The 23,882-nt window shown below is 40.4% G+C and overlaps 1 protein-coding gene across 2 annotated transcripts in view; it reads left to right on the top strand.

The window, feature by feature from the left end:
• adam12b (ADAM metallopeptidase domain 12b) overlaps positions 1-23,550 on the top strand; it is an 87,892-nt gene extending 64,342 nt beyond the window's left edge. Inside the window, exons 13-23 of one of the 2 annotated variants that reach the window (XM_012919195.3) lie at positions 1,618-1,707; positions 4,118-4,313; positions 4,438-4,546; positions 4,992-5,190; positions 7,265-7,342; positions 9,104-9,212; positions 9,606-9,744; positions 10,004-10,112; positions 12,372-12,626; positions 19,189-19,364; positions 21,713-23,550. In XM_012919195.3, the coding sequence (XP_012774649.2) occupies positions 1,618-1,707; positions 4,118-4,313; positions 4,438-4,546; positions 4,992-5,190; positions 7,265-7,342; positions 9,104-9,212; positions 9,606-9,744; positions 10,004-10,112; positions 12,372-12,626; positions 19,189-19,364; positions 21,713-21,764 (1,512 nt within the window). In that variant the 3' untranslated portion in view covers positions 21,765-23,550. Of the gene's footprint in view, positions 1-1,617; positions 1,708-4,117; positions 4,314-4,437; positions 4,547-4,991; positions 5,191-7,264; positions 7,343-9,103; positions 9,213-9,557; positions 9,745-10,003; positions 10,113-12,371; positions 12,627-19,188; positions 19,365-21,712 lie in introns of both variants that reach the window. The other variant, XM_012919194.3, reaches the window with a different exon arrangement.
• The last annotated feature ends 332 nt before the right edge of the window (positions 23,551-23,882 follow it).

Genomic DNA, 23,882 nt, shown 5'->3' with positions numbered 1-23,882 from the left:
CCTCTGTCGGAGGTGCTGATAGTAAGCCTGCTCTTATCTGTGAAAAGGACAACAGTGGTGGACCTACCAATTCTTCTCACGAGTCAATACAGATGTTTTGTTTTTGTTTTTTTCTTTTTGTTACGGAACTTATGCATAAGCTTATATGTTTTGCCGTTACATTTGCAAATAATTAGAATTTCAGCTTAAATTCAAACATTCAGGTGAGTTTTGACCTTTAGTTGTCTGAAAAGCCAGAAGCAGCGTAGAGTTTTGTGGCAGCTTAATTAACATTTACCAACTGCAGCTATAAAATGAGATATGAATTGTTGATAACAATCTGTAATCTGGTAGATTTAAATGACATTTATTGCCTAGTGGATTTTATACCTTGTTTTTCGCAAGCTCTGTTTACTCTAGAGATCCAAATATAGAGCCATTAGGCTAATAAGCTTAAAATACTGACATGTTAAGCAGAAAAGTTCAAATAGTTTTTACTGAAGTTGACACGATGTAATCGCCAGGACAGTCTTCGAGTTGATGCTTTTTCCAATTAAATGACTGCTTTTTTTTCTGTTTTCAACTCGCTGAACTTCGACTGACTCAACATTGCGTTTGTTCGATTAGTGCTGTTATTACTGTGTTCTCCATCATTTAGATGGCAGCAGATTGTATTTCGGTGAAGTCGTTATGTTTGACCACCAACAAACTAACCATAAATTTTCCATTCGGTAGTTCCATCTCTGCCAGTTTACCTCTTTGTAACCTCCATGATGTCAGCACACGGGCTTGTGCTTGTTAGATCTGCCGACCCACTTAGTCCAAGAGATGAAAGCAACTTTCTTCTTCCCTCTTAAAAAAAAAGGCCTACATCAGAGCCAAGAGGTAAACAGCCATAATCATAAAACCTCACAAACACTGAAAATTAGACATCCAACAACTCGCCTGCCTCCACCTTCAACACATCTTGTCATTACCTTAGGGCCCCACAGGCTAAACAGCTATGTTGTTTGTTTTTGTGAAATAGTGTGCTTTCTAGCACTGCTTGCACAAAGCTGATGTGTTTTGGGATTCAATAAAAGATAAACATCGACAGATAAACGCCTCACTGGGGATTTTTGTTACGGCGTTACTCCCCATCCAGCTCCTCCTGACACATGCTCTATCGGCTCATTTTCTGCAAGCTGATCTTGTCATTGTGGTAAAGTGTCTACAATCTTCAAATCCCGTTTCTGCTTCTGGCCACGATGCCCTAATAGTCAACTCCAAAACACGTTTCTGTTATCTGCATCAAATCTCAGTGGAGGTTTTAACACACGCCCTCTTAAGAGCTTCATCTGATTTCTATCTCTTGCTTGTCTTCTGTTTTTTTGAGGGGGCGTATTGCATTAAACATGTTCCTTTCCTTTTTTTCCCTTTTTTTTCACTACTCTAAATGTCTAAAGAATTTGCCAAATCCAAAACATATGAGCCTGAGTTTATATGTGTCCCTTCGAGGGTCTGCAGGTCAGGGTAGGAATCTCCGGACATCTCCCCTGACCTGGAAGTCTTTATCTGACAGGGAGCAGCCAGCAGTGGATCTTCAGGGAAGTGATCAGGTCCGCATGTTGTTAACTATTTTGTTTTCTTTTCCTCCAGGAATGCATGAACCCGTGCTGCAATGCCACCACATGCACCCTGAAGGAAGATGCTGTGTGTGCCCACGGACAGTGCTGTGAAGGCTGCAGAGTAAGAGATTTCATGCAGTTCTTGGTCTTTTTCACTTTGTCCTTCAACTGTTTTTAATTTACATGCACTCATACGTTCCTAAGAGCCAAATAAATTCTGTAAAAGCTTTTCAGAGCTTCACTTTTTATAAAAACTTTCTAAAACTCTTAATTCTCGGCAGAAGGTTATTACTGGTGTGAGTCTGCTTGTTTGTATAATTTCATATCTCGGGTGATTTTATTCCAAATTTGTATATCTTACATCAATAGGAAGGCTTCAATTAAATTCAAGTTCAAGTTGGATAGCCTAAGATTTGCTTCGTCTTAAATATTCATGGTTTTTGTTTGCCATGGAAATCATTTTATGTTATCTTTGGTCTTCTCTTTTCAAAAAAAGTACTTGTTGAAAATGTATTCGAAGGATTGCATTTAGAGAGCCATTGATGGCCTTGTAGAATTATATATCTTAAGATATAAGTACTGCAAAGTGTTATTCACAAGATACAGCTTCATGTTTTGTTTTTGCTGCATAAGTACAGTACTGTAAAATAATCTAGAGCTACTTTCCAAAGGTATTTCAAAGTTTTTCGTCAAACCTCGGCTGCTTTTTCTCTTATTTTCAGTCCTTTAACCTAATTGCTTTCAGAGGAATGTTTGTGGTGGTTGTTGTTGTTTGTTGTTGTTTAACACTGACCTATGAATTATTACAAGCATAAAAACTTACCAACCCAAAGGGTGAATCAGTGTTGTGTCTGCACATAACAGACAGCTTAACCGAATACCTTTAGTCACTTTGTTACCAGCAGCCTGTCACAAAAAACCCAATGTGCTCCTATTTCTTTACTTAAATCAATCACAAATGCCAAAGATAACTCAGACAGGTATAAAATAGCATTTTTGCACCAACAAGGTGTTTCCCAGAGAGCTATTACCTGAAAGCTTGGCATACCTCCGTATGGTGTGCAGTATGTCCTGAAATAAACAAATGCAGGACGAAAGAAGTGACGACCAAAAAAATCAATCTCCAACAAATGGACAGTATCTGAAAATCATGTCTTTAAGAAATAGGAACAGATTCGTCAATGACCTGACCAAGAACGCAAGAGATGCTTCTGGCCTTTCAGTTGATCCATCTACTGTTCACCAAAAGACTCATTAGAAATGGTCTCAGTGAAAGAGTGGCTGTTAAGAAGCCATTCTTCAGGAACAGAAACATGGAGAAAAGGCTGAGGTCGACCAGATTACAGAAGAACTGGACTGAAAATTAGAGGCAACTAAAGTCATTGAGAGATCCAAATTTGATCCAAATTTTTAGTTTAACTCCTCATCAGTATGGACGGAGTAGGTCAGGAGAGGCTCTGTCAGGGTTTGGACTGCATTTCACATTTTAGTTGTGGTGTTGGAGATCTTGTTAAAATTGATGCAATAATTAGCACAGAAAGGTACCGTCAGACTGTGAACCACCATGCATCACCATCTTGAAAGTGTTTGGTTGGCAATGGCTTCACCTGCCAGCATGATAATGATCTCAAACACACGGCCAATGGAGTAAAAGCATACCTGGGTAAGGAAAATAACACCATCAGTCATAGATTGGTCTCCCCAGAGCCTAGACCTCAACGTTATTGGAGGAGTGTGGGATCATCCTGACCCAGAACATAGCATCCAAAGAAAAGCTTTGAATGTCCTACAAGAAACCTGGAGAACTATTCCTGAAGACTACTTGAAGATATTACAAGAAAGCTTTCCTAAGTTTTCATATATGTTTTCCCATGTTTAAATTGTTTTACCAATTTCCCATTTTCCTGGTAAAATATAGAGAAATAAGGGGCTAATCGAGACTCTTGCACAGTATTATATTAGAAGCTATTTTTGGGCATGTATATGACCTTGTAGTTTTTCATTTCATTTTCAGATTTAAGCCCTTCCAGACACTTTTAAACTGTTAAACAATCTTACTGGTTTTATTTCAGCATCCAAAAGCTTTGATGTTTTCAACCAGTAATAACAGTGATCATCCCAATATTTCCAACACTTGATAAAACTTTTGATTACAGCACAAAACAGAAACTCGCAACACAATAGATGAGAGCAAAAACAAATTAAACTGGAGTCGACCTCAAATCTTCTTTAAATTCCTTTTAGAGATTATCTTGCGTTTGGCAGATCCACAAGAGAAAAGCCAAGGTTTATGGTCACGTCTTTCATTAATTAAGCCTTAACCTGCAAATATCACCTTTAAAACCCTTTATTGATGCAGACTGGCATAGCTTCATAGATTGAAATGCCCTCCTGTCCACCACTTCCATAGCTATGCGGAACATTTACAAAGCCCAAAAGCAAAAAAGAGCTAAATAAAGCTGCTGTTCAATGAGGCAGTGTTTATCTACTGTAAAAGGGGGTCTAATGTACAGAACTCTATATATTCACAGCTCAAACCTGCTGGCACCCTTTGCCGGGAAACCAGTAACTCATGTGACCTGCCAGAGTTCTGTACTGGTGCCAGCCCTCACTGCCCAGCCAACGTTTATCTACATGATGGACATGCCTGCCACAACGTTGACGGCTACTGCTACAATGGCATCTGCCAGACTCACGAGCAGCAATGCATCACTCTGTGGGGAGCAGGTAAATCAGTGGATGCTTGCCACCTGCAAATTTATGCATAATCTTTGCTTTTCTAAGGTAAAACATTGTTTCATTTTCATGATTACATTGTGGGGGGTGGTTTCTTGTTTGTCTCTGTACAAAGGAGCAAAGCCCGCCCCTGGGATCTGCTTTGAGAGAGTCAACTCTGCAGGCGATCCTTACGGGAACTGCGGGAAGGACTCCAAAGGCTCCTTTGCCAAATGTGATGCAAGGTAATGCTGCGGCTGCACTGATGTGGTAAAGGTAAAGAGAAATTACTGTGGAAAACAAAGCTAATTAGCTCACGTAGTGTCATTGGCAATCATCATTATGCTGTGACGTGATCTTCAATCTAAAGTTTGCATGGCTGAATAATGTAATTTCAGAAAGATAGCAGCTAATTAAGAAAGTATTCATGAATCAATTTATTCTATTTTTGTCAGCTAATTGTTCTTAAGATCTTTTCCCTTCTGGTAAATTCTGTAATCAAGCTTTTTGTTAATTGATGTAATTGCTTTGATGACCGGAGGACTGAATCACTGCAGGCCCCTTCAGCACTCTCTCATCCTCCTCTGCAGTTACTGATCTTCCACTGTGATTGACAGAGCAGCATTATGGCTTTTTTTTTTAAGTTGTACTATGTGTGTGTGTTTCTGTATGTGTATGTGCTCCATGCAGTGATGCAAAGTGTGGTAAAATCCAGTGCCAGGGTGGAGCCAACCGCCCAGTGATCGGAACAAATGCCGTTTCCATTGAAACTAACATCCCTCTGCAAGAAGGAGGACGTATTCTGTGTCGAGGAACACATGTTTACCTGGGCGATGACATGCCTGACCCTGGACTGGTGCTGGCTGGCACAAAGTGTGGAGACAACATGGTGAGTGATCAGTAATATAAAGGCCTTCAATTCAACCGTTAAAACTTTATTTATATTCAAGATTTAATGTAATGAATCGAGTACTGCTCACCATTATACCCCAGTATCTACAGCAGAATTTTATAATATTGTTCTTTTCTTTTTTTTCATTAACTACAGTATCGGTTAGCTTGTTGTTTGTTGTCCTATAAAAACAGGATGCAGTTTAATTCATATTCTCTAGAGATGCTAAAAGGCTCGCAAGTGCATGAACCTGAAGTTGCATTCCCTTGAGGAGTACCCGACCGTACAGCAAGGTTTTCACTTCCTATAGAAAATGGCCAATAAAGCTAACTGTGTGAATCCACTGAGCATTTTTGCACATCTTGCTTAGGGCTGAATAAGACTTTTTTTTGAGCTCTTGGTTTTATTAGGTGTGTCTCTCAACTTTTCTCTGTCTTTTTGTTCCTCTCCAAACTTCTCTCACCACATCACTGACATCAGTCCCTACTCCTGCCAAGTAGGAGGCTAATAGCTTTCGAGTGGATAACTTACCGACCTAACTGCCTCTTCAATCTACAACATTTGCTGATTTGATGATAATCGGTTGAGGGAGCACACACTGATCAGCCAGGACATTAAACCCACCTGCCTATTATTGAGTAGATCTGTTTCCATATTGCCAAAACAGCTTTGACCCATTGGGGCAGGGTCACAAATGCTGGGCTTGGCCCATGGTTTCTGGCACCAAGATGCTGGCAGCAAATGCTTTGAGTGACATGCTGGGACCACATGGACTCTTCATTGGACCCCAGAACGATGCCTTTTTCATGCCTTTTGATCCTCGAGTCATATCAGGTTTTGGGAGGGGTTTAAGGCCAGTATGCATGATCTGAAATTATTTTTATGGACATAGTAGGTGTTGGAGTTATCACTTGACTTGATTGGTGAAGCTCCTGCAAGTCAGAATAGGTCATTGAGCATTAAATCCTTGCAGATATTCTTGATGCCTGCTCTCAGGCATTTTTAGATGATTGCATTTACCAAATCCCCCCAGAGCTGTGGATTTGGACTTGTGAAAGTCATTTGTGATTGAAACTTGGCTAAACGTGTGAGGGCTGTGTCACAAAAGAAATTAACCAGGTTTCACACGGTTGTTCTTAACACAGGAGACATTTACTGTATTGCATAAGGTTACGTATAAAAAGTGTTTCAAATTGCTGCGTTTCTCTTACAAGCAGTGGAACTAAATAATAGGGTCTACAAGTGTGCTTTTTCGGTTGCCTCCGGGGATGTACCTTGGTGCCTTTGTACCTTCCCCATTGAGCTGTGTGTGCAAAATGGATGTCAGCCAGGTTAGTTTGTCTCCTGGCTACAGTCTCCCAAGTCATGACTTAGCGCCCTGGAAACTTTGATGGCCTGGAGGTGGCTGTTTGTCATGTGCCTTTGTTCTCTAAAAAAAGGATTTGTATTTCCATGCCAATCAGGGTATTAAGTTAGCAGCTCACAGCCTGCACAGCAATACACAGCAAAATCACCAGTGTTAAATTAACACTGGAGATTTTGCTGTGTAGCAGTGAATAAGATGAGAGCTGCTTGCCTAATGCGGGCCTTATTTTCTACATAAAAGCAACCGTCTTTTTTACATTCTGATGTTTTTGTTTGATCTAAAGAATAGAAAGCTTATTGTGATTTTTGCCTCTTCAGCCCCGCACCGCATTGCAGCTACCTGAGCAGCATTCGGCACTTCCACCTGAGTGGGAAATTGCTTATTTCGCTGTAAATCTCCCACAGACGTCTCTTCAGATGTTAGCCTAATCATGACATTTATATGCAGCATGTGTAGTTTTAATTGATCATGTTAATTTCAACTTCAAGACCGTTTGATAAAAATTCACAGGGCAGCTGCACTCTTCTGTTTGAGTTAGCAGCAGGCATCAATGATGCTCCTTTATGATGTCCATAAATAAGATATTTTCCAGCTGTTCTGCAGAAGTATAAACCCTTCTTCTTATTCTTAGTATTTCTGTTCATCTTCATGGACTCTTGAATTCAGCACCTCCTGAAATATTTAATGGTGCTTTTCTCTTTATAGGTGTGCCTGAATCGGCAATGCCAGAATGTCAGCGTCTTTGGTGTGCATGAGTGCTCGGGAAAGTGCAGTGGACGTGGGGTGAGTGCAAGTACCTATTAGCTCAAATTTTTGTGTTAAATTATACACTGTAGCCTTTGAAACAGTGTCAAAAGTGCATTTGGAACAGCTACATATACCCCGTAATTGCAAACAACAGCAGAGCAACAATGTATTTACAATACAGTCTTTGACTTATGGCAGCTTCTCCTATTACGTACAATCAATCTTCATTGTTCCACCGAGGTTAAATCAATCACTTTTACAGCATCATTTAGGGGCTACTTAAATTGTTGTCCATCATCTTTTTTACTACACAAAGGGAGAAGAGCCAGTGCAGCACGTCAGGGTGTCCACCTGCACACAATAGTCCTTTTTTTGCAGCATAAAAGCAGCTCGCACTGCTCTAAAATGATCACCCTTTTCTCTTATTAATAATTCAGCAAAGGGTGCTTTTATGATTTATTTAGTTTGTTGTTTAGTTCTGTGAATCAAACATTCACCGCAGGCGAGATGAATTTACAGACACCAACTCAATTACGGCATCGTAAAGCGCCGAGATTTTGTGCAACAAGAAATCAAAGCTATGATTCTGAGATATTTTTTTTATCCTCTTATAATTTGCTAAATGTCTGTGAAACAAATTAGCTTGTAAATGGAAAATAACAGCAACAAACAAAATATTGTAGCCGCGTGTTGATTGGCTCAAAAATAATCACATTAAAAATGACTTTGTGGGGAAATTTGAGAAAATTATTTTCCCACTGTGCGAAGTAGAGCTGCATCTCCCCTCCTGCAGAAATATCTGCCAAGAATAATTTGCCTACCATTTTGTCAAACACCTCGCACAGTACGAGACCTGACTGGGAAAGCAAGCAGTAATGGTCTGAATTTACCTTAGGAGCTTGCCTGCAAGTCCTCTTGCTTTATCTCACAATGCATGCGCTGTATTGACGCTGGAATCTATTTTTTGTTACTTATTTAGCAGGTAAAAAAGCACTTTGGGGGCTTTTTTTCTGCACCTTTTAAACACAGATCAATGCCACGTTTTCTATAAATAATCGGATCAAAATGTGTGTCTGTGTGCACCAGAGTAGCTGATTGTGGTTTCATCTAATTACCATTTCAAGCACATAGATGTTCTTAGACTTTTAAAAGTAATTAATGGCTTTTACATGTGCGCATATAGGAGATGTAATCCATTTCTCTATAGCTGCCCCACAGAGTTTTAAAGAATTTGATGCCTACTTAGATTTCGCACATCTTTCACACATCTGCTTCAGTTTTTATTCATGACGCATTATGGTAACATTTCCCTTCGCACAAATATAAATCTCGCTCAATCCATAACTCCCTCTCAACCCCCCAAGTGCCTCTTAACCCTATCAGTTGATGCAAAGGAGTGTCCATGGCCTGGAGGCAGGGAAGTCTCTGGACTGTACGTCTGTGCTATATTAATCCCCTACAGCTGCTCAGCTCTCTATTTGTCTCCTCTTCTATCCACCTGACAGCTGGACTGCGTTATTTCACCAGGGAATCCTCCTGGATCAAACTTCTGCACTGGAAACTCGAGGCTTTAGGGGACAGTCTCTCCCTTCCACATGCTTTATCTATTATAAGTGTACACACACAAGCACAGTCAGTGCTCTGTTGGATTGCTTTATTTAATGGTTTGTGACCAATTTAGTTTGCACCTTGTTATTTTGCTGTTAGATCTAAGGCCGTTTGATACTATTTGATGCCGGAGACAAAAGAAATAGTCAATATTGCATCTAATACACACTAAAAGTACCTTGTTTACAGGTTTGCAACAACAAGAAGAACTGCCACTGTGAAGCACACTGGGCACCGCCGTTTTGCGAGACAGCCGGCTTTGGTGGGAGCATTGACAGCGGGCCAATGAGAGCTGCAGGTAGTGTGGACAGTTTAAGTTCTATCGTCACTCATCTAGGCAGACAAACAACAACACTAACTCAGAAATAAGCAGGAACACAAAGCTCCTTATACGTCTCTTTCTTGCAGAGTCATTTCTGGATTAATGTGTGGTTTGGACTAAAGTGTAACTTTCCTAGTGCAACACAACTCCCTTTCCACCCTGTAATACATTATACTGTAAACAGTTTTTATTAAAAAAAGAAAAAGAAGGAATAGAGTGAGAAGCAGAAATGAGCAGAGAAATGTGAACTGTGTGAACTGCTGGCCATGGCCGAGCTGTAACGGTCTTTACGTTATGTCCTGTCATTGTTCCGTGCTGTAGATGTGCGTGTGTGTGTATTAATGTGCGTGTTGTCATATATGGCATCAGCTGACAGCGTGCTGATTACTGTGGCAATCCTGGTCACCCTGGTGAGTCTAATGGTAGCCACCGTAATCATCTTTCTGAAGAGGAAGACTCTGCTGCGCTTCCTCTTCACCAATAAGAAGAGCACCTTGGAGAAACTCAGGTAACATTTCCCTCTGAAAACCCGTAAGAAGAAAAAAATTTCATAAAAATTTGCATTTTTGTTTTCTTGCAAGTTTATTTATGGGAAACTTGTACACACTTTTTTGTTGATATGGGTAATATTTCTGCACTGAGAAACAAGAAAAGGCTTCATTTCTAATGTGCTCTACCTTCCCTATATCATACCATAGCAGGAGGCATGTAGTGAAATATAAATATAAATGTCTAAATTAAAAAAACTGCTTACACTGTGCTCATAGATCCGTGGAAGCTACCAGGCCAACCAGCCCCATCAGAAGCGAGTCCATGTACAGACCCACACCGCAGCGCAAGCCTCCCCCCAAACCCTCCGGGGCTAACATTTTTAAGGTCAGTGTCTCCATAATGTGTCTGTCAGACAGCTTTCTTTATGCGTGTCGGCCTACACCGTGTCTTCATACAACCGTGAAATTCCTCTATATGAGCGTGTGCGCGCTCATTTCTGTCACAGGCCGTTTGGTTTCTTTTGTAATGATGACATTTTCTTAGAGCACTTCACTAACATGCAGTCAGGCCTCGGCGTAGAGCCGTAACGCTTCCATGCTCGTTGACAAAACAAGATGATGGCATGCCGGCTAATCGATTCGGCCTCACTCTATCTGTCACTCGAAGCAGTATTAATTACAGTGTCGTTGTTGAAAGGATGCGGAGAAACTTTAATTGAAAGATTACACTATCTATGAGAGATTGTAATGTTGTTATTTGAGCCTCTTTAATAGTTGTTTGTTTGTTTCGCTGTGAGAATGAAGCAGAGGTGATTGATTCAGGCTGAGGAAGAAAATAGGCTTTGATTTGTTTGTTGGAAACGATAAGCACAGAAGGAGATTGCCTATCACTTGTGTTTGTGTGCCAGAATAAAGGCACTTGCATTTATTTATCGTGGGTGTGTGGATCTGGTTTGTGTTTGCACTCACCAGTATCTGCAAAAAATGTGCAAAAATTGTTATATTAAATATAATAACTGAGTGAGGTCGATCTGTCTGTCTGTTCTCGTTATTCTGATTACTTCAGCCAGTTGTCAGAAGTCCAGATGTCAGTCAGCTGTCTTTGAACACATCTGCATTTTCTCTTTATGTGAATGTGTGCTGTCCAGCAGCCAAATCCTTTATGGCCATTTTTGGTGTTATTGGGGGTTTTTTATTTTCGTTTTTTCTGGAGCGGAGGGTGAACAGCTGGTCAGGACATGTTGTCAGACTTTTACAATTTCACAACATCACATCTAATGATTTTGTTTTCCAGTTTTATGGCTGATTCTGACATCAGCTTTCTGACGCTAATGAGACTTTATGACTAAAGTTGGGTTTTACTTTTATGTTACCTCAGTTTCACCCTAATATCACAGGCTTCAGCTTTTAGAACCATTAGACAAAATTAGGCTGCACCTAATGACTTCATTGTGCAGATTGTGTGTTTGATTATTTTCATGTCTGAAAGGGTCTGAAAGGTTCAGAATATAGTGAAAATAACCGTCAAACCATCAGCTATTGGCCAGCAACAGATCAGTGCTTCAAACAGTCCTTTTGGAGCAGACTTTAAACAAATGGGTACGCAGCAGTGGCACACTGAACAACCTGTGTGGTATTTTAAGCTGAAACTTGAAAGACACCTTCTAGGGACATGTGAGACCTGAATTAACTGGCTAATAAGGGGTGTAATATGGGACCTTTAATTTAGGATCTGTGAAACCAACCGGGGCCAGACATCAATAACTGTTTTTTAAAGAGAGGCATGAGCCGAAAGGCCATAGGACACCATCTAATATAGTCTAGAGGGTAGTAAGATTTAATCCAAAGTGTGTGAGACATTTTGTAGTCTTTGTGTCACCTCAGAAATATATTTTGATGATGTTCTGTGTGCAGTGAGACTCGCTAATGAGTCCACGTGGATCCAGAATTAACATACAAACCTGACCCAGATACAGCATGTGGCAACCATTCCTAAATACTTTCAGTTGCTGCTTGAGCTTTTCAACATGTAATGTTTATCAAAAGGAGGCAGTTAAGCTGGTGCGAGGATCTGGATTCAGCCGAAGTGGCTCCTAGGTGAGGTCATTTCAGCGTGTCGTAGAAGTGGGAGGAAATGAGGTTACGTTTCTCGGCTGACCCGAGAACGTCGATGGATGGGTGGAAATGTCCTCACAGTTCAGAAGCTGCAGCTGAAATATTTGTGACATTTTGCTTAATAAGAGAAAATGAATCATCAAAATGCCTGTCTGCGGTTCACACATTCTAATTATTTTAGCACCAACAAGACTAAATTGCAGGGGTTTAGAAAATAATCTTGGTAAGAGAGAGTGGAAGGTAAAAGCCTGTCAGATGAGAATTTTCACATTTGCATATGTTATATTTAAAAAAGCAGGTAAAGTTTAATTTAGTTATAGTTTCATTCTTCATCTGTCAAAGACTAAATATAAAAACTGTGATCTCATGAGAGAAAAGATGCCTTGTTCCAAATTTGGCCGCAGTCCCTGAACATAATGTATAAAATCAGTTTGATTTCTAAGTTTTAGTTTCAGGATCATTTTATTATGTATGCTACCTCACTACAATTTATGTATTACTGGAAATAACATGTGCGATCTCTTTTCAGCCATCTCTCCTGAGTGCAGAGCCTCTTCTCCCACCGCACAACTTCCACTCTCACAGCCTGCGCAGACTGCCCCTCTACCAGCCCCTCCACATCAGTCAGCCCATGCCGGTGTCTCTCAGTGTGGGGCAGCCCACCCTGCCTCTTCTGCCGGCACACTACAAAGTCCTGCCGACGGACGCGTCCGGCTCCCCGCCACCTAGGGTGCAACCTTTTCTCAGCCTGCCACGCCATCAGTCGTCGTACAGAGTGGACCAGGTTAGTGTGAAAAAAAAACCAAAACGTTGATAAATGCTTTTATTTATTTAAACACTGACAGACCCTTTTTTCACAGCACAGCGTGACTCACACAGAAGTGTGTTTAATATCATCACTAACACTTCTGTTTACCTGCCACTTCATGGCATAATTGCTGTCGTGAAACAGGTTTAATGGACTTCCTTTGATCTCACAAGCTTTATCTTTGCCTTCGTCTTAAATTGTTACTGTAAAGTTTAAAATTGCAATTTATTTTTGTTGACCACAGCTTTAATGGACTGTACATTCTCAACAGCCCATTAAATTCAAGTTGTGTATATGTTCCTCTACATTACTCCAGACTATATTCTCAACCACGCCACACATTTCTACACTTATTTTCCACAATATCTAGGCCGCCATCAATTTTATTACATTTCAGTAAAGTGCCAAAGTAACCTGCCAAGACCTGAAGCCTCCCTGAAATAGGTCACGGTGAACATTCAGGTATTTTTTTTTGTTAAAGTTACATCCTCAGTCAATTGCAATGAATCCCTGGCATTTAAGGACACTGTGACAGCTTAGATTTGAGTCAGTTTGCAAAAAAAAGCAATCTTCCTCAGCAGATGAAGTTTGCTTAGCACTTATGGAATAGCAGATGCTCAAATTTCACGTTTTCTAAGCACTTTAAGCCCACCTCATCTGTAAAAGCTAAATTCTTTACCTTGGAAAAAAAGTCGCTGACTCGATCAGAAGTCCTTACGGTCCTTAATTTGAATATCCACAGTTCGATGATTACAGGGCAGACTCCATCTGCAGAGGAAGATTCATGTGGTGCGGCTGAAAGGTCCAGATATTGTGCTGAGATAAATGTGTGTGTGCTTGGAGATCAGAATCAGAAGCAGTGGTGTTATGAAATTGTTATGCATGATTTTGTTATGCATGATGATTTACTTTTTTTCTCTTTTGATTTCTTTGATACGTTTTATAGAAATGTAACTTCAACAATAAACAAAGCAGAATAGAGCTCGCTGTGGCAGATGAAAAGTGCATTTTAAGTCTCAGAACCTACTAAAAGTAACAGAAACCAATGGATTGTAGGGTAAGAATTAATATGAAAAGCTATGTACCCTTAAAAAATGCTCCACAGTAATGTAAAATATATGCAAATTGTAGCTAATGGCCTAAAACTTGAACAGCCACCTGTGTCGTCATTTTTAAAGGCTGTAGCTAAATGTTGGATAACAGAACCTGCTGGATTTCTGCACTGCAGTGGGTTCGCCTGCCCACATATCGACAACAAATTCAATCTGTCTCCCTCACGGTGACCCAGCTCCTGAGTAAGGTGCTGCTTTCTGCTGAGCCGGCAGAATCAGAGTCAGTGGAGATAGTAAATCCATCTGTCCGCTCTGGTGGTGGATCCAAATCCCGATTTGTTCCCGGAGTAGCACAGCGAGGAGAGCTGTGCTGGATGACGGCGCTTTGTGAGCCACAGCGGGGTGCAAGGGAAATTGGCAGATGTGTCTGTCTGTTTAAAATAGAAAAATAAGGAGGAAGACATTCGTTTTGCATCTGTTTCTCTGTTTGCGTTAGAACATAGTCCCAGATGTTAAAGCAGAGCACGGAGAAAGGTCCGGTTTGTATACCTCCGAGGATAACATGGTGGAAATTAAATGAGCACATGTGCTCAAGTTTTTTTGAGATTAGTAGACACAAATAGATTGTCTCAAGAATGGGATCAGGTTTTTAAAATGCAGCGATTTGCCAAACACTTTCAAATGCCTCCTTCTGCAGTTTTTATAATAGAGGCATATCCCCTGTAGGCTTCCTAAATCACTTTATTTCAAGTATTGTATTTGCTGTCCCAAAAACATACAATTATCCCACATAAGAGCAAAAAAACGAGAGAAAAGTTTTGTAGCAGAACTTTCATAAATTTCTGCCATAAATCACCTGATGATCATATACAATCAAAGGAGCTGCTACCTTTATTAGATCAACTTTATGTGGGGTAGTAGTTAAAACCATCAATATCTGTTACTGCCACTTATACATTGATGACTCTGTACTAACGGTTATATTTCAGTCATAATAATGCCTGACCATGCAAGAGATGCTTCTGCTTTTTTACATACATAAATTACTTTATACAATGTAAGTGTATTTTAAATATATATTAAAGCATTGGCTACTTTTGCATTAGTGAGCAGCAGAAACACCTGGCATCGCATCCACTTCTGAATGGTTTTGTGGTGTCCATGTTAAGCTTTGCAGCATATTACCCTTGATTGCAATGACTGCGTGCCAACTAAAGATGTACTTTAGCTGAAAGGCCACTGTTTGCTCTATAAATTGGCTGCTCACTGCCTGCCAAAACAGTGAAATCCCGCTACCTGCTAATATCTGTTAGCTCGTTTCATTGCAATGAAACAGATGGGCGAAGTAGAGATGGCACATGTGGGTCAGAAACAGAAGACAGAGTTCTGCTGACATTTAATAGCAGGCCAACAAGGACGAACAGGACATCAGTCCTTAAAAAGAAAGCGTTTAACAAGTTTATTGTAAGACTTGACACAAACCCCAACCTCCGCTCTCTGTGCCAGTATGTCTTATTTTAAACAGCGCCTTGTCTTGCAGTGTTTCTCTTTGTGCCGAGCGCAGTCCATTAATATCAAGGTGTTTCCAGGGCAGTAAATTTTATCCCACGTTTGTTGCGATGAAAACAAAACTGCATGGGACCCGTTTGTTTTTTTTATCTAGTCTTGCTGAAGGAAAAATACAAATCAGATACCCGTAGAGTCCAATAAATATGAAACAGATCAGTTTTGTTGCACTGCACAAGCATACTGCAGCGTCACACTGGCGAGGAGTGAAAATCGTGCCTTTCCAAAATGTCATCTTTTAAGGAACCTAGAAAAATAGTTTTGTTTTTGGCAAGACGACCGCGCATTTTTCAGTTCCTCCGGTGGGTTTTGAAAGGTGCTTGTAGGCTCAGGGCTCATAGATCTTTCTCAAGCCACAGAGGACGGCGCAATCCTTCATTGTGAATTAAGACATGTGAACACCACCAAGTTTCCAGTTACAGTTTGAGGTTTTCTGCCAAGAGTGGTATTACAATGCACATGGGTCTTGGATTAATCTTGCATTACAGTGGATGCATCTGTCTATTTACATCTTAGTTTTTTCTGCTTTTCCCTGGAAAACAGCCTGATTTTCTTCCCTTAAAGAGTTGGTCTTCACTTAAACTTAATTCATGTAGAAGCTTGGCAGTAGTGGAACGACGCTCACAGGAAAGGACACAGTGGGTGATACACAATATTCACACAGATATCTCAAATTGGATCACATAAAAATCCCACTGTATACACGTTATTACCACAAACACTACATAATTAAGGAAATTCGATTAAATTCAATGTTTTTTATACAGCCCCAAATCACAACAAAAGTCGCCTAAAGGCACTTTATATTGTAAGGTAGACCCTACAATAATACATACAGAGAAAAACCCAACAAACATATGACCCCCTATGAGCAAGCACTACTGCTTGCTCAAAGTGCTTTGGCCACAAAGGAGCTCTATGCAGTCCTGTGAAAATTTAAGAATACTATTACCGCTTCCACGAGAATTAAGCCGGTAAGTAGAAGCCAGGTGGTGCTATTCAAATGCACTTCATTATGCACAGAAGTGGTAATCCCAGCAAATTCACTCCAAGTTCAGACCGTCCAAAGCTCAGAAAAACACAAGAGCTGCATCTCAGACTCTACAGACCTCAGTTAGGATGTTAAAGTTCATGAGAGTATAATTAGTAAAAGACTGAACAAGTACAGTTTGTTTGGAAGGGCTGCCAAGACAAAGCCTTGCATCTGAACAAACAACAAGACTGCAGCAACAATGTCCTTTGGATAGACCACCAGACCAAACAGGCGATGTTTGGCCATGATAACTCGCCCCACGTTAGGCAAAAACCAAACACAGCATTAATTTGGGCTTGTTTTTCAGCCATGTGACCTTCCAGTCACTGAGTCAACCATGAATTCTTCTGTATACCAAAGTACCGCGGACTCAAATACGAGGCTATCTGTCTGTCGGCTTAAGCTTGGCCAGGTCATAAAACAGGAAAATAATTCCAAGTACGGCAGCAGAATGCCGAAAAGGAAAAAGTTAAAGTGCTGCAGTGATCAGCACTTTAACTGTGATCTAACTGTGATTTAACAGTGATCACACAGATACATTCACTTCATTCTTGCTGAAGGTGGTTCTATAAGCTTTTGAGCCAAAGGGTGTGTTTTTCACAGGGCTGCATGATGTCCTATGAAGACTTCCTTTTTCACATGACTGTCTTTAACAACATGCAGTAAATGAAAAGAGCTCTTCTTGTTCTAACTGCTTCTTGCAGACATGACTCTTGTTGTGGCCGAGCAGATGTCAGCAAAGCTGTTGTAAAGCTTTTATTTTGGACTGCTGGTTGGAAAAGACTGGCAAGAAAAATTGTTAGGAGGATTTTATTTATTTTCTGACATTTTATGGACCAGCTTCATTTCTGGTTTTATCCAGAAATTAAACCGCAGATTATTCTGCCAAAAAATGAAAACATTTGGTATTTGCTGCTGTAATATTAGTTTCTCCTTGCTTATTTCAACCTGCAGCAACACACTAACATACACTCCATGGACAAAGTGCAGGGTGAGTAAGAATAGACACACGATTTTTGGAGCTTGCCTGCATAGATTTACATCCATTCAATCATCAACACTAGACAAGGTAAGGTCTGACTCATATCTCCATTTAAGGTGGATGGGGTTGAGGTCAGGGACTGATACACAAGCTAGTCAGTTCTCACACACAAAACTATTCAACTCATTTTTATGAATCGTGTGTTCCCCTCAATCATGCCATAAATTTTGTGGGGTTTTTCTATTATATAAACATTCACTGGATATTTTATTAGGTTGATCTTGCTAGTACCAGGTTAAACCCCCTTTGGCCTTCACAACTACCCTTGTGGTAGCAAGTTTACTGGAGCAGCTTTTCTATTCAAGGCCATTTGTCAGGTTCATGAAACCAGTTTAAACTGGTTTGAGCTTTGTGACTTGCTGGAAGCAGCCATCAAATGATGCTACTCTGTTGTCATAGAGGGATGAACATGGTGAGCAACAATACTTAGGTAGGCTGCGCTGTTAAAGCAAAGCTCAGCCACAGCACACCACCACCAGCGGCAGCCTGAATTTTTGATACAGGGTAAGATGCAGCATCACTTCATCTTGTTTATACTAATTTCTGAATCCCATGCAAATGTCACAGCATAAACTGAGACACATCAAACCAGACAGACCTGATTTTTCCAGTCTTCTAATCCAGTCTAGTTTTGGTGAGGCAGTGCAAATTGCACCCTGAGTTTCCTGTCCTCGGCTAACAGGAGTGGTACCCAGTCTGGTCTTCTGCTGCTCTAGCCCATCTGCTCAAGGTTCTAGATGTTGTTTGTTCAGATATGCTCTTCTGCACACCTTGGTTGTAACTTGTGAGATATTGTTGCCTTCCTGTCAGCTTGAAGAAGACTGGTCATTTTCCTCTGACCTTTGAAATCAACAATCACCCAGCTGCTTTTTTTTTCTTTTTTTTTTTGGGGTGGGGGTTGGGGGGGTTGGACTAATCTCTGTAAACCCTAGAGATGTTTGCGTGGGAAAATGCCAGCAGATGAGCAGTTTCTGAAATATTCAGACCACCCTGTCTGAAACCAAAAATCAAAGTTACTCAAATCACCTTTCTTCCTCATTCTGATGCTCAGTTTAAACTTTAACTGTGTCTGGTGAGTTTAAAGTATCACTGCATTTGAATTTCTTTATTGCAATTTATGTAAAAAAAAAAAAAAAAAACGAAGAAAAAAAGCATACATGCAGTTAGTGTTGCCATGAAAGATTGTCACATTTGAGGCGCCTGGGTTGCGCAGCAGTGAACACACAGGTTTATAACTCTTGCATGTAGATGTGACAAACTCGGTCACATCTTGGCTGCATTCATGAATGTTTTAAACCATCCAGCTTTCTGAGTCTTATCCATGCATGATGTGGGGATTTTTTTCTTCTTCCACATGCAGATTACTTAAAGTTTGCTCATGTAAACCTGCGTGCGTGTGCCATGGCGTGGGCAGTTGTGGGAAGGTTTTGTGCATGTCCGTTTGTGTGTGTGTGTGTGATAGCAGCCAGGCAGCTGGTAGCAGATGTTTATCAACTGCGCGCTCCCTCTGTGTAGATTAGTACCACATGATGACACCTCATCCAGATAACCTTCTACCCTCTCACAGCACTGCCACAGAGGTGGTGGAGACGAGCAGGGGGAGGTTTGGGATTCATCTCATGTTAGCTGTGGGAATTCAGAGGAGATAATGATAACACAGTGCCCTCTAGTGAAACGCATTTGCGTCTGTGTTCAGATAGCTGCTGCACAACTAATCCATACTGAAAAAAAAGCTTAGAAGGTCACTTGCTCTGTGCACTGACTCAAGATAAGACTGACGTGCTTTGTGGTGTTTTTTAAATTAGTACATGAACTAAATTGGTACTTTTTGTGTTCTTTTTATAGGACTTTGAGAAACCCAGTCCACCCCAGAAGCCCCTACCTGCAGACCCACTTGGGAGGAGCTCTCGACTGGGTAACAGTGTCGCAACAGCAGGGGGGCACATCCCCGGGAAAGCGGCCCTTCCCATACCTATCCCCACTGTGCCAAGGCCTCCACCCTCCATCCCTTTACCAAGCAGGTCTGTGGAGCATGACAAAAAAATACACTACTTAAAAGGCCTTTTCAGACGTCTTCATCTCTCTGTTAAATTGATGGCTTTTTTTGTCACTTAGTTTTTGGTAGTTTATTTAAAGAGACTTAATTCTTGTGTGACATTTTGCACCTAAGAAGAAGCCGTAGCAGTTCGGGAAAAGAGTAATGTCATCTTTTCTGTCACAGGCTGCATCACTAATGGAGTTCAAGTTATTTTGTGATTAAAGGCTAATTAATGATTGTTGTGAGCGCGAGGGACGCTCATTTACTTGTGAATCTTTTGACAAATTTGTTCACCAACCTCATCATTTTCAACTCTCACAACACTCATTAAATTCAGCTTTGCTGACGCGCTCTGTGTGAAGTATGCTGTTGGATATTCATAACTTCCTCCTTATAGTTGGGAGTGCTAGCCTGGCTATTACGGTGGTTATACAAGGATTATTACCTCTTCTGTCCCAAAGCATGAGGGCAAATAAAAAATTGTTTTTCGCTGCATAAACTTTTCGCATTTGTGATGCTTCCTGTTTTATTAAACCACTTTTATTATCGCTGTACACAAAAGCAGTGAAGTGGAGGATTTGATATACTGAAGCAAACAAAGCATGCTTTTAACGCAACAGCATTAAATTTCAGTTGTACGTCACCATCATGCAGAATGCACAACTAGTTTGGATTTATTAATTCCTCTGGATTACTTATAGTTAGTTTACTAGTAAAAGTCATATTTCTTGCAGTTTTGCCTCTGAAAACCACCACACTGGAATTTGAATCAAATATACACTGTTTTATTGAAGTTCAGCCTTTAAGCTTTAATTTAAGGGGATTACTGACATTTTTAGACACAGTCCCACATTTTGAGAGACTCAAAATTAATTGGACAAACTGACATAATCTTAAATATAAGGAAAGTTTTTAATAATCTGATGAAAAGCCTTTGCAGTCAATGATTGTCTTAAGTCTAATATCGCTAGACCTGTACTGCAGCTGGCTTCAGTTGCTTCTTGTTTGTGGCTTTCTCTTCCTCCAGTTTAATAACTGAAAAGCATACTCTATTTTGTTGGGATCAGGTGACTGAGCTGGCTGTTGAATAGAAGAAGAAGAATGTCCCATTTCCTTTCCCCTGAAAAACTCTTGGGAGTCTTTTGGAGTATGCTTTGGGCCATTATCCATTTGCACTGTGAAGCACTGTCCAATCTGGCTGAATCTGAGCAGAGAGTATAGCCTTGAACACTTCCGAATTCATCCTGCTACTTCTATCGGCAGTCGCATCATCAATAAACGCGAGTCACAAATCCAGCTTGGCTGAATTAGTTTCTTTTCATTTCGATCAAAGGCTCTAATCTGTCCTTCTTGATGTAAACTCTATATTTCTATTCATGAAGGCATCTCTCGATTGTACAGCGATGCTGAGTTTGTGTTGGTTTAGTGTTACTGAGCTCTGAGTACCCCAGATTGTTTATTTGGTGACTTGTAAAGCTTTTGTTCTCTCACTGATAGATTTGTTTTGTTTTTTAACCTAGTGATGGCCTCCTTCACTTACACTGACGTTTCTTTGAGCCTCATATTTAAAATTACAGTGGAAAAGTATAAAATATAAATTGAAAACTTTGAATTGACTTCAGATATTATGCCTGCTTCACTTGTCACAACACAGCCAGGGAACAAGACATGGCCAGACAACTGCCTGTCAAGTCAACTGTCTAGTGCGTATCGAGTGCGTAGTTGATTTAAAATAATCTTTGGTGCTGTACAGAGGCAAAACTACAAAAACTGTAAAAACTGTGTCTTTATTCAAAACTTATAGACCTGAATATACTTCTTGTCTCCAATCTAGTAATAAAAATAATGCCATTATCTCTTTCTGAGTGATGTCATTATCGACAATGAGATTATTCTTCTTTTGCCAAGTTACATTTTCACAGTCAGTCCAGTTTCCAGCATCGACCACTTTAGTTACTGGAAACGATACCCTACAAAACAAAAGCGCTATCCTTTTCCAGTGTGGGCTGAGCAATCCAAGCTCCCTTTCTCAAGCAGATTTCACAACTGGTGGTGAGCTGAAGTGCACAGTGAAAGAGACGCTTAAAGAGAACCTAATGGTGTCATTCATCTCTCCATGTATCTATTATTGATAAGCTAAAGCAAAGATGTTTTCCATTTGACTTCTCTCTGAATTTAGAGATCCATTCAAACTGGACAGATTATCATCATGTTTTAGATAATATACATTTTCAGAAATGAGACCAACCTGTCTGAAAGGAGATATTTATATAGTTACTTATTATTACCATTGTAATGTTGTAATCTATTTGTGTTGTGTTCACTCTTCAGACCTGCACCGGCACTGCCATACAGACCACCAAAGATTCAAAAGGACTGTTGAGCGCTCAACTTCATGGACATGTAGATCTCCGACTAATAGATGGAGACTTTCTTAATTTGCACTAATTTCTGAGACTCTGTTAGACCTTTGGGACAATTGGAAGTGTCACAGAGTTCCCAGCAAAAACGGGGGCTAACATCAAACCTTGATGCTACGCCTCTAAAAGGTGCTTTGTCATCCTTGCTCAGGTACCAGTGAACTATTTATCTATTTAACTATTTAACTAGGATACTACCGGTTTGTGCAAAGAGGACTCTGATGAGGGATGATTCTCTTCGTGGGAAACTCGAGGAAAAGACGAACGCGAGGCGTCATTACGGACACTTCGTTTTTGCATTCTGTGATTGTTTTTATACATTTTCTTCTAAGCAAAATGCTGAAATATAAAGTCTTTTTTATAACTCGTCACGTTGCTTGAATGATCAAAGTGCAAAACATTTTGTTTTTTGACTTGGATGATGATAAATGGAGATAGAGGACGAGTCGGTAAGTAGTGGCGCAATGTTATTTCTCCAGTTTTTCATTTTTTATCACGTACTGAACACCAAATAAGTCCTCTATGTCCTTGTTGCCTCAGTGCTAAAAAAAAAATCTCCTATTTTTGTGAAAATACAGCTATTTTCTTCATGAATCATCTAAACGCTGGATAAAAAGAATTTGATTCCCTTTTAAGACGTAGACTACATTTTTATTGTGGCATTAATCCGCTCACTTTACAGTCTGTGCACCAGGCTCTTTTATTCCTTATAAGTTCATTTTTGCAGGAAAGTACAAAGAGGAAAGTAATTTTCACACACCTCAGCCTGCCTCTGACATACTGCTCGGGGCATGCGTTGGACTCTAGACATGTTTTCTCCTGATACTGGCAAGTGCTGTGGAGTGTCAACAGACTTGACAGACTGACTGTGTTCCAAAGAATTACACCACCGCCGAATGATTCAACATCAATACTGGCGTTTGTATGTTTAACGTTTGCGCTCGCCTCGTCCTTGAGAGGGCGAGCCAAGCCGGATGACGCCACAAGCTTTCCAGCGAGATGTTTTACCGTATCCGTCCTGTTCTTTTTGTTGCTTTCACGACATTCCTTTTGGAGTTTCTATGACTTCACTGTTGTCGAACGCCGAGCTCACTCACGCATTCACAGCGGCGCTCATTGCACCCCAGAGCATGAGTCAGGCTCTTTTTCTTTTTTTTTTCTCAGTGTTAGTTGTTGACTTGAGGGACTCAATTGTTAACTTCACAGCGCAACGTGTCAGTGTTTGCATAAGGCATTTTGTACTTGCAGTGTTTCCGAATGCAGTGCTTGTTCAATCGCTGCTGCAGAATAACTGAAGCCAGTCACGCCCTGCATACCTGCATTGTGTTTTTGTAGTATCTAAATGATGCTTTATTTCCCTTGTTTTGGATGTGTTCAGATGTGTTCAACAGAGTCACCGCTCTGCTGGAAAATATGTCTTATTGCTGTGTCAATTAGCTGTTCAATGTTTATGCCATCTGTAAAAACCTAAATGTACTGTGTTTATTAAATTTTAAGTGTAACATGTTTAAAAACCATTGTAAAGTGTAAATGTCAGTTTTTCTTTTTTTTTGTTGTTGTTGTTTTCTTCTTCTTTTTTTAAAGCACAGAAATGTAAAGAACTGCTTTGAGACGTTGCCACTATTACATTAGGAGGGGAAAACATGGTGTTGGACGATTTCCAACGTTTTAAAAGAATGACAAAGGTGTCAGGATTACATTTAAGCTGTGAGAAGACATCAGAGCCAATTAAATGTCCCCTGTTTACAAGACGGTGTTTTAATTTCATTCATACTTTGATTTATGACTATAAGAATGCAACACACCACATTAAAATCCACAAAGAAGCCACCATGACCAATAAGGACGATGCAATAAACCGACTGACCAACTAGCAACTGAACTGCCTTAACTTTTCATGGCGTAGATTCAGCAAGGTGCTGGAAACATTTCTCAGGTATTCTGATCCATATTGACATGATAGCATCGAACAGTTGCTGCAGATTTGTCTGCTGAAAATCCACAAAATTAATCTCCTGTTCCACCACTTAAAAGTGCTCTAGTGGATTGAGACCGTGGTACCTGCGGAGAACTTTTGAGTA

Source organism: Maylandia zebra, linkage group LG13 (genome assembly GCF_041146795.1).
Source record: "Maylandia zebra isolate NMK-2024a linkage group LG13, Mzebra_GT3a, whole genome shotgun sequence".
NCBI classification, from domain to species: domain Eukaryota; kingdom Metazoa; phylum Chordata; class Actinopteri; order Cichliformes; family Cichlidae; genus Maylandia; species Maylandia zebra.
Note: the sequence above shows the minus strand (reverse complement) of the source record. Positions and strands in the feature narration are given on the sequence as shown.